Source organism: Hoplias malabaricus, chromosome 4 (assembly GCF_029633855.1).
Source record: "Hoplias malabaricus isolate fHopMal1 chromosome 4, fHopMal1.hap1, whole genome shotgun sequence".
Lineage (NCBI taxonomy): Eukaryota > Metazoa > Chordata > Actinopteri > Characiformes > Erythrinidae > Hoplias > Hoplias malabaricus.
Genome location: NC_089803.1, coordinates 67,923,991 through 67,935,156, shown reverse-complemented (window position 1 = coordinate 67,935,156; position 11,166 = coordinate 67,923,991). Strand labels below are relative to the sequence as shown.

At 44.0% G+C, this 11,166-nt stretch overlaps 1 protein-coding gene across 5 annotated transcripts in view; it reads left to right on the top strand.

Moving 5' to 3' along the window:
- Positions 1-1,484: 1,484 nt before the first annotated feature.
- Positions 1,485-11,166, top strand: part of LOC136695393 (uncharacterized) — a 59,536-nt gene continuing 49,854 nt past the window's right edge. For all 5 annotated transcript variants that reach the window (XM_066669443.1, XM_066669445.1, XM_066669442.1 and 2 more), the window contains exons 1-4: positions 1,485-1,691; positions 4,655-5,080; positions 6,133-6,570; positions 11,069-11,166. The exon at positions 11,069-11,166 is cut by the window's right edge and continues 70 nt beyond it. In XM_066669443.1, coding sequence (XP_066525540.1) covers positions 1,571-1,691; positions 4,655-5,080; positions 6,133-6,570; positions 11,069-11,166 — 1,083 coding nt within the window. In that variant the 5' untranslated portion in view covers positions 1,485-1,570. The remainder of the gene's footprint in view (positions 1,692-4,654; positions 5,081-6,132; positions 6,571-11,068) is intronic.

Below are 11,166 nucleotides of genomic sequence, written 5' to 3'. Positions count from 1 at the left end.
CAGGTGACTGTCTGTGAGGATTGTGGCATGTTCTCCCGGTATCTGCGTGGGTTTCCTCCGGGTGACTGTCTGTGAGGAGTGTGGTGTGTTCTCCCTGTGTCTGAGTGGGTTTCCTCCAGGTGACGGTCTGTGAGGATTGTGGCATGTTCTCCCTGTAGAGAGAGAGAGAGAGAGAGAGAGAGAGAGAGAGAGAGGGAGAGAGAGAGCGAGAGAGAGAGAGAGAGAGAGAGAGAGAGAGAGAGAGAGAGAGAGAGAGAGAGAGAGAGGAGAAACAGATGGAGAGCTACAGAAGGAATAAGAGCATACAATCCTGAAAAAGCTGTACGCTAAGCTTGGTCTGACCATATTTACTGAGCAAATTACTGTCAGCTAATACATAAAGGATAAAGACACTGAGACACGTGCTCTCTCTCTCTCTCTCTTCTATATGTGTTTGTGTGTGTGTGTATGTGTGTTGGGTAGAGGGAATGGCATGGCCTTGTGGTGTTAGACACGTTGGAGCCTGTTTTGTGACAGGTAACAGGCAGTAGGGCACCTGTCTGCTCTCAAAAAAAACAAAGGACACACATAAAGAGATGCTCGCTAAATAGTCCTTTAAAGCACCTTAAACATCTGGGTGGGGAGAATGTAGAGAGAAAAAGGAGAGCAAGTGAAAGACATAAGAGAGTGTGCTGTGTTTTTGTCCGAGTATCCATGAATCACATAAGGCTGAATTAAGGCCGAGCGTGTGCTGCACCCCTCTCCCCACCCACCCATGCTGCTCTGTTTGGTGAGTAAAGGGCAGAGTAGGCGGGAATTAGTCCAGGGTCGTGTGTTTGCTGGCTGGCCAGTTTGCAGGCAGTGAATTTCATCATTCTTCAGGGCCAATATTGACAGACGGATGCTAACCGCTTTCATCTCCTCTAACCAGCATCTCCGTGTGGGTGACTCAGGCTTGGTTTAATTATCTTTAAAGATGAATGGCACAGCAAAGCCCACAGCCAAGAATGGTGTGATTTGTGTGTGTGTGTGTGTGTGTGTGTGTGTGTGTGTGTGTGTGTGTGTGTGTGTGTGTGTGCGCGCTTAACAGGATAATAGTGCAGGTAATATTGAATTGGTTTTATTAATTATAATTTATATTTCTTAAAAAATAACTGAAATATAAACAGAAACACTATGAAACAAGGCACTAAAAGGTATTTAAAGATATACTGCCAGTTCTATTTAGTATTTATGTTCTTTAATTATGTGTAATAAACAAAACAACATGTTTTCTGTGTTAAACTTGATCATTTAGAATCATTAAATATATGTTTCTTCAGTAAAATACCAAACGTGTGAATGGTAGAGTAGGAGCAGGAGAGATGCAAAATAAATCCCACTTCCAACACCACCCAGTCACCACAAGAGGGCAATAAAGAGAGATGTAAATGCATTTCAGATTCAATCCACAAGCTGTAAGTGCGCTCAGTTGCAGTATATGAAAGAGAATGGGCAGGAATGCTAAAATATTCTGTTGTTTTTATTACTTCTACAGGATGTATTTCACAAGCAGACGCCCAAACCCCCTTGTTCACGTTTTGAGGCCCACATGAGGGCCTGCCCTGGACCTGCCAGGCTGCCACAAATGCTGAGCAGGCTTCCCCAACCTGGCCTTCCTCAGCTACAGCAAAAAAGGAAGACTCTCAGTGCTCCAAAATTACTAAGGAACGGTGAGCCACATTGGGGTTTATTCAAGACTTGTTTAGATTTAAATGTAACATGGTTTACTCTAGTTATTAAAGATGTACTCATCAATATTCTGTGTGATTACAGTGGTCTTATGTAGGGTGACCAGGTCTGAGATGGTGAAAAACAGGACACGCCTCCGGGGGGTGGCCGTTATGTGCTTATTTTTTAGGTCCTTTACACCTTTATTTGCTTTACAAAACATGGGCATTTCTTTTTTAATTCACCCGAGAACTTACATTTACGGTTCGGCATAGCTGCTCGAGATGAGGGTGGGTACCTGAGCTTTGCCTGACGTAAACAAGGACTACTGCCGTGCAGACTGACCAATTAAATGCTTACAGAGAAGGTTATCGACCAATAACGGTAGCTCTACAGTCAGACTGTCCAATCCGAAGGTTTTAGGCTACTTCACCACGCCCCCTTCTCACTCAAGCGAACCAATCGGAGTAGGGGAGGGCGGGACTAGTTTGTGAAGGAAACTTCTCGAAGTTCTATGTAAGCGCTAGAAAAACAAAATGCCGGACGTTTGTAAAATTCCGCCCGGACATTTTTTAAAGTCTAAAACAGAGGACATTTCCGGGTAAAAGACGACGTCTGGTCACCCTATCTTATGTGATTACAACATGCTAAAAAACTAGCTGAATTCTCAGACAGAGCAGGCTCATGTGCTGATGACGTTATTAATTTTTTCTGGCAAATAAACCTACTCTAAAAGAAAATGTTTGTTTATGGTCATGCCACTGTGGTGTGTCACAGAGCACAAGTAGTTTTAAGTCTGATATTTGTGTCTGTGTAACACTGAGGAAAGCAGTGTATAGAAAGTTTATTCTTTTCTGAAGAGAATAGAAGTCATGCAAAAAAAATAAATAAATAAATATATTCTTACATTGACTTCAATTCACAGATAAAAATGTTTTGTTTCTTTTTTCCCCTTCTTTTTTGCACATAAAATTAATCCTGCAATGTTTTTTTTCTTCAAACACACACACACACACACACATAATGTATGAGGTAATCAATGGTCTGCTGCAAGAAGAAATAAATATAGCTTTATATATGTTTGTGGTAGTTAATAACAGTAAAGGTTCTCATTGTTTTTTGTTAATTAAATGAGCACACATTTATTACAGATAATGAATTGGTGACCTGATGATTCCAAGTATTTTAAAATAAAATAGAGCAATTCAAAGCTGTGATTTTTGCATTGTGTGTTTGTCCGTACGTGAATGTTTGTTTGTGTAAAGCCTTGATGATGTTGACACCTGCCACCTCTTTCAGGTCCAGTGCTATGATGTAAAGGTATTTGCGCAGGATTGGCCAATGGCACACTGTTTGAGTGCAGGCCTGGGAGAACAGAGACCCGGGCATTGCTCCACACCGCGGGACAAAACTAATTATACAGCCATATGGTGCTCAGAGGCCCTCACAATCGACCCTGACCTGCCTGCAGCTCCCCAAGGAGTGTGCGTGTGCATGTGTGAGTGTGTGTGTGTGTGTGTGTATGTGTGTGTGAAAGAGAGAGAAGGGGGGATAGAGGGTGGGCTGTAACAGGGTGCTATGACACATGTCGTTCACATACACACAGGCGCACACCAGTGGTGGTGTGTGTGACTGTGACAGATGGAGAAGGCAAGGGTATTATGAGCAGAACAGTGCAGAAATGTGCATTTATTTATCCATCCATCCATTTATCCATTTCTCTCTTTCTGTCGCTCTGTCTCACTCCCTCTTTGCTCTGACTCTTCACTGACACAGCCTGGCAGGAACAAGTGTGCTTTGTCTTGACTGCTAGAGGCTGGCTGCTCTACAAAGGCTGGCGGTACACCCAGGGGAGGGATGCTGGCCATCGGTCCCAAACAGAGACGCAGTGTAGGAAGAGTTAGAGCATTTCAGAATGGACCGGACAACTTTATGACGGACCGAGGAGGGCCACCGACCTCAGAGCTGCAAATAAAATAGACATTTCTAATAAAAATATCAATAGCTGTGAACATGGTGGTCTTTTACAAAGGCCAGACAAAATCAGCCAAAAAAAGACCCTCTTACATAATTGTGTGTGTGTCATATCGGGACGTCTGAAATACAGGACATCGCGGCAGGACCTGCCACCAAAAGTCAGCGAGACAAAAACCGTGTAGCTCGTTTGTTTACTCTCTCAGGCAGTGTGTCCATTAATTAGTTGGATGGGATGTCTGAATCCAATTATGAGAGTGAGTTCCTTCATATAGTGATCCCAAGTGGTCATTACCATATCTTAGAGCCTTTGCATACTGAGTTGGGAACTAGACAGCTGCTCAGAGAAAGGGGCAGCGTTTGGGACGGAGGGGGGGGGGGTTGGGTGTTGGAGGGGAGTCCAGGGCCTGTGGTAGAAAGTAGAGGCTCCCAGCAGGCAAAAGGCTGCTTGCTCTGTAGCTCAGTGGACTGGGGAAGAGAAATGTCACTGTCAGGCATGGAGCTACATGGCCTCAGCTTCGTCCCTCTCTCTTTTAGCTGGAAATGATGATGAATACGCTTTCTGCCTGACCCTCGCCAAGGACCCCCATGTTAATTATTCAGGACCTCTCTTTGTGCACCCTCAACAATGGCTTTCATTAAGACTGGGTGTATGCGTTTGTGTGTGTGTGTGTGTGTGTGTGTCTCTCTCTCTCTGTGTGTGTGTGTGTACTTCACGTCGTGTTCCGGACAGCCTGTGGAACGGTCAAGTGGTCCATCTTAACATGAGACAGCTGGAGACTGGAGCCTGATACTTGCATTATTCTTCTCCACTTTGCAGCCATTTTGTTCAAGCTCACTGTTGCACTCTAGTAGAGTTTTACAGTTTTGTTTTGTTTTTTTCCCCTGAGTCAGTTGTAGTCCATTGTTTGGTCAGGTCAGGTAATGCCAACATTCTTCATAACCTTGCATTTTGACATTGAGGGCCCGGTCTTGTGCTCTTCTTCTTCAGAAACCCAGAGGAGCCTGCAGTGCCCAAGCGATTACACAAGGAGGCGCTTTGCCGAGGCTCTTCCCAGTGTGCCAGCATCTCCCAATCCAAGCATTGCGTCAACAGACCCTGCGATGTGTCCCACACCACCGTCCCAATCAGGCAAAAACACAGAGGATTCCCCGTGTGTATCTGATGTCTCCTCTGAACAAAGTACGCTAACAAGACATGAAGAGGAAGGTGATGACATTCCTTTGGCAGGACCTACTCCTTCTGATCTTGACTGTAAGGAGCTTGAAGGTGAAGAGGTCTCCTCAGTGACAATGACTCCTGAAACCCCAGCAACACCCATGACTCCCATTTCTCTTTCTGACCTCAGCCGTCCAGCATCCAGTCAGTTCAGCTGTAGAACTGGCCTTAGCAGCAGCCTTTCCAATGCACTTTCAGGTACCCCAGTGTTTTATAGATTTATAGATAGTCCAGAATCTTAATACATAATTAAGGTCTTGAGAGTTCAGTTAGTAAATACTAAAAACGTCCATTAAATGCTGACAGCTGACACTTACCAACTGACCCTTAATGAAGAGGCAGATGTAGCATAACACCTGAAACAAACTATCACCACCTAAGCAACCACGTGAAAATACCTTAGCAACCTCCTGAGATTCAATAGCCATCACTTAGCAACCACATGGAATACCATAACAACTGTCTAGCAACCACATAGCAACACTTTAGCAAAAGCACTGACCTCTCAAGGCACACAGTGTATCCTTCTTTGCCATGTCAGACAGTAATATATGTCATATTTGAGTGCGTATATTATGGTGTATTTTACTTGATTCTTTACTGATGTCTTAAAAATATATTAAATAGCATTTATTCATCCATTATCTGTAAGTGCTTATCCAGTTCATGGTCGCGGTGAGTCCAGAGCCTACCTGGAATCATCGGGCGCAAGGCGGGAATACACCCTGGAGGGGGCGCCAGTCCTTCACAGGGCAACACAGACACACATTCACTCACACCTACGGACACTTTTGAGTCGCCAATCCGAAGCACCCGGAGGAAATCCACGCAGACACAGGGAGAACACACCACACTCCTCACAGACAGTCACCCAGAGGAAACCCACGCAGACACAGGGAGAACACACCACACTCCTCACAGACAGTCACCCAGAGGAAACCCACGCAGACACAGGGAGAACACACCACACTCCTCACAGACAGTCACCCGTTCAGGGTTTCTCTTATTGGACAAACATGCATCACAGAGCTGTAATAGAGATAATAGAGCTATATGATTGCTACTCTGGGCTCAGCACTGCAGAAACCACACTATGTAACATTTGAAGGACGGGAAGGAACCCCCCAAGTTATCAGAAAATTTGAGCTGTCTTGTCTTCCGACGTATGTTAGTTTCAACAATAAATCCTATTTAATACTTAATACTCGTGACAAGTTTTTAGTTTTTATAGTCTCTTCTCTGTTCTGCAGCGAACCTGAGAGATGACAATTATAGTGACGTTGGAGATAAAGGAGATGATGGCAGTGAAGACATGGAGGCTTGCTCTTCTTCCCTGTCTGAGCTTCGCTTTAGCTCCCTCAGTGGCTCAGTCCTGGCTTCTTGCACTCCACAAATATCGCCTGAGCACTTTCTCTCCAAACCCCTGGCCTCTCACAGCCCAGAAAACTCACCCAGCTGCCTTCCAGAAAACGTGAAGTCCCCTACAATAGTCCATGAACAGACCTCTCCACCGAGACAAACTCCAGCCTTCCATCAAAATGCGGATGCATTAATAGATAGCACTTCACTTCCCTGCCACAAAACACCACAGTCTCAGACTGGAATAGCACCAGCTTCTCCAGTGGAGGCTCATTCTGATTGGAAGACCTTCCACTGGCCAGTACTTCCTCCAATCACACCTCAGAAAGGTGAGTTTCACTGTTCCACAGACTAAAACCGCACACAAACCCATTAAGTTCATACTGAGCTATTGTAACCCTTTATGTTTCGGTCCTGAGTTGGGGATTTGCGTATTCATCCACACACCAAGGGGTGAATTGTGCCATGCCTAACTGGACATCCACCATATCGGCAGCACAATAGAGATAGAGATCACATATCACAGCACTGCATCACGGCACGGAGCTCCGGGGTTTTGTCCACCACCATCGTGCCATAAATATCAGGGAAAGAGAGCTTTATTCTTCTCCTTTATGAAAATCAGATGGGGGCGTTGGTAAAGGGGGATTTCTTTTGATGGAGACTTGAGCTGGTACTGTTTGAGTCCACAGTTCAAAGCAGCCTGTCCTTTACAATGGGAAAGGTTTGGGGAGGGGGTCTAAAAGCGGTGGCGGCTGCCCCTAGTATGCCTCTCTGAGCCCATGCCTCCCGCGTTCTCCCTCCATTCTGTCTCTTATTTTCTCTCTCACCCTCTCTTCTCTCCGCTCTCTGAAAGACAGAACGTGTGGAGCAGGCGGTCATAAATCCACACTGACCGCCACCCTGCTGACGGGAGAACAGTGTGCGAGTGTCAGTGTTTGGCGTACCTCTTGGACGCCCTCCTCGCGCTAATTTACCGTCCCGTATTGGGATAAAGGGCCAGGGCCGCTGACATCTGACTCGAGTCAGAGCCTTTCTGAAGGAGCGAGACAATTGGGAACTTGTGATGGGAATTTGCCTCTTTCAGAGCAGGCTGTGCACAGTTCTTTGTGTCGTGTGGTTATGAGTTTCTTTCTTATTTTTTTCTGTTGGAAAAAGGGCCACTTGTGGCCCGGTGACATGTTCCTTTTATAATAAAAAAAAAAAAGATGGACTGTTAGCACCTCATTGGTTCAGTTGTTTTGCCGAAGGCTAATTCAGATCATAGAAATACTCTTTACACAACAATTGAAATGCAGTGATTAGGGTCAGGATTTACAGTGTACAAATAAGTCTTAAAGTATTTTTGTGTAACATATAATTGTAAGTCCATATAATGACATTTGTCATTTTTTCCCAAAAGATTACGTAGATACGTAGAAAACTAAGTAGATAATATTTAGAGATAATATTTAAATTCTTGATGGAACCCACAATGAATCCAGTGACCAATAAATTCTTCCCATTTTCAAACTACTTCATTTTCCGTTTTATTTTTTGTTGCAAAAAAATAACTAAAAAAAAGTTACACTAGTAACATTTTCTAACTTATTTGCACACCTAAAAAATATTAGAGGGGTTAGGCCAGCTGAGTAACTTCTTTTCATAGACTGGTCATCACCAAATGGCGAGCCTCAGTCCAGAGTGACAGTTCTATCCAGATAAATAAATAAATGATTCAGAATAAATAGCATTGTTTTTTTCAGGAAGGTGCAGCTTGTTAATATAGAAATACTCAGTTGAGACTTTCAAATGAATTGTTTAGCTTTCATGCCAAGTTCAGTCGAGAGAGCAGTAGGGAAGTGAGAGTGAGGAAAGGATGGTTTGCTACAAAATATGGAAAGTTGGTGTAGAAATCCAAAAGGTAAATGGACAGAGCAGGTTCTGCTACCTGGGAATCACTGGGCATAAGGTGGGAATACACCCTGGAGGGGGCGCCAGTCCTTCAAAGGGCAACACAGACACACACACATTCACTCACACACTCACACCTACGGTCACTTTTTGAGTCGCCAATCCACCTACCAACGTGTGTTTTTGGACTGTGGGAGGAAACCGGGGCACCCGGGGTAAACCCACACAGACACAGGGAGAACACACCACACTCCTCACAGACAGTCACCCGGAGGAAACCCACGCAGACACAGGGAGAAAACACCACACTCCTCACAGACAGTCACCCGGAGGAAACCCATGCGGACACAGGGAGAACACACCACACTCCTCACAGACAGTCACCCGGAGGAAACCCACGCAGACACAGGGAGAACACACCACACTCCTCACAGACAGTCACCCGGAGGAAAACCAAGCAGACACAGGGAGAACACACCACACTCCTCACAGACAGTCACCCGGAAGAAACCCACGCAGACACAGGGAGAACACTCCACACTCCTCACAGACAGTCACCCGGAGGAAACCCACGCAGACACAGGGAGAACACACCACACTCCTCACAGACAGTCACCCGGAGGAAACCCACACAGACACAGGGAGAACACACCACACTCCTCACAGACAGTCACCCGGAGTAAACCCACGCAGACACAGGGAGAACTACCTGCTGCGTCACTGTGCCGCCCAAATTATAATTAACATAATAAAAATTATAATTAATAATAAACAAGCAATTATTACTGAACAATTTTTTTTGTCAGTAAAAGCACCGTGACCAAAAAAAAATCAATAAAAGAAATGCATTTGGTGATTGAAAAAAGAGCATAAATCTAATGAAAATTATGGTAAGTACCAGGAGAAAGAAACTCTCAAAGGCGTGGGTGTCCATGCCTCGAGGGGGAATTGGCTGACCTTTTTCTCCCTTGCTACCCTTGTGAATGTGTGTGTGAGCGTATATATATATATATATGTGTGAGTGTGTGTGTGTCCTTTATAAGGCAGACTCCAGGGCCTTTGTTTTGCCGTTGGACTCTCTTTCACATCCCCAAGCCATGGCCCAACAGTCAGCAGCCGACCCTGGCATGACCTCTTTCAACGTCCTCTCCAGAGTGTAACTGTCCTTGATAATGAGATGGACTTCCGGACCCCAGTGGGGCCCCCGACACACACCGTGACCCTGTTAGCCACACCGTGTGGCCAGCGAGAGAGGTGGTGGGAGAAAGAGTCTGAAGAATAGAGACACTGTGAGAGAGAGAGAGGGAGATAAACGTACACAGAAATAAGGCACTTAATCTACGTGATTCAATTGTGTGCGTCATTTCCTCATGAATGAAAGTGTAATTTAACCGTATGTATTTACTCAGGTGGAATATGAATAAATGACATTAGAATTAAGTAAATAAAATGCACCGTATATAGTGGCACATGGGTATTTGTTCTGCCAAAATGACCTCCTAAACATACACTAACACACACTCAAAACCTCATATGAACAAAAACATACTCACCGAATGCCTTTCACACTAACACACAGACACACACTCACACAGAAAGGGTCTCAAGAAGCAGTGGGCTAAAGATGATGGCCAACTTAACAGCAACAATATGCTTTGAAGTGTCAAGTCAAGTCCCCCTTTTGTGTGTGTGAGTAGTGAGCTGAGGCTTGCTTTCATACAATGACTGTGTGTGTGTGTGTGTGTGTGTCAGTAGGCGGACTCGGAGGACTTGTGTGAAAGCATTTGAGCTTTGTGCTAAGTGCTTGCATATATATTTGTGTCTGTGTTTCACTCTGCTGTCGAGAATGTGGCTTTTGTTTTTCTTGGTGCTCGAGACATTGTTTTGAATGTGAAAATGCCCTGAAGTGCTGTACGCTATTGCAGTTACATTTGTGCCCATCTTAGACCTTAAGCAAAACACAGAAGGGTCATTGCTTGATATTCAGTACGCAGTTTCTAGACTGTTGGGGGTAATAGTGTGTTGTGATGTTCAGTACACTCAAGCGTGTGTTTGCATATGTGTGGTCAGTCTAAAAAATAATTCAGGAGAATGGATAAAATAATGCTCTTCCTATGTGTACACTACATACATTTGAATACACTTCACTAGGGCTGGACGATATTGTCAAAATTGATATCACAATATATTTCCTAATTTCGTTCAATACGATATAATTCCGATATTGATATGAACAATGTAAAATCCACTGAAAAACTTTGAAGAACCAACAGGAAACATAACATCACCATCAAACATAAACCTCTTGGCTTTGTCAATGTCAATATTTTTAAACTAACTTTAAAATTGAGGGCAGTGAACTGTAAATACCATCAGTCACCCAGTAAACAAGGAACGTCCTGGGACGTTCAAAATAGGTCTAAAAGTAGTCTGTCCGTCAAGGACATATTTTAAACGTCAATGGACGTCCAAAATCCATCTTAATAAGTTAGTTAAGTGGTGACCAACCGATAACGTCAGTGGACGTCCAAAACGCGTTTTATACAAGTATTTTTTTCGGGACCAATTAATAACGTCAAAGGACGTCCAAAATACGTCTAATAGTCGTCTTTTCAATGTCTGTGTTTGGACGTCTTTTCAACTTTCATTTTCAACCTTAAGAGAACGTTGATTAGACGGCAGTCATTATTTCAAGGTTGAATCAACGGCTAAATGTTTACTGGGCAGTGACAGATGCTGTAAATAATGTATATTGAAATTTTGAAAAAATTGCTGTTATTGAAACATTTTATGTTGCAATATATATTAATATTGAATTATTGTCCAGCCCTACACTACATATTGATACCCTTGATTACAGAAGTCAGACGATGTGTGTAATTTAGTTTTATATACTGAAAAGGGAAGAAGACTTTCATTAGACTGTTTCATTAGGTCTGTTTTTAGGTGACGCAGAGACAGGAGCATCTCTCAGTTCCCCATTCAGCTGTTCTGAGTCAGACATGTTTGCAGAGCTGGAGGCTGTGGCCCCT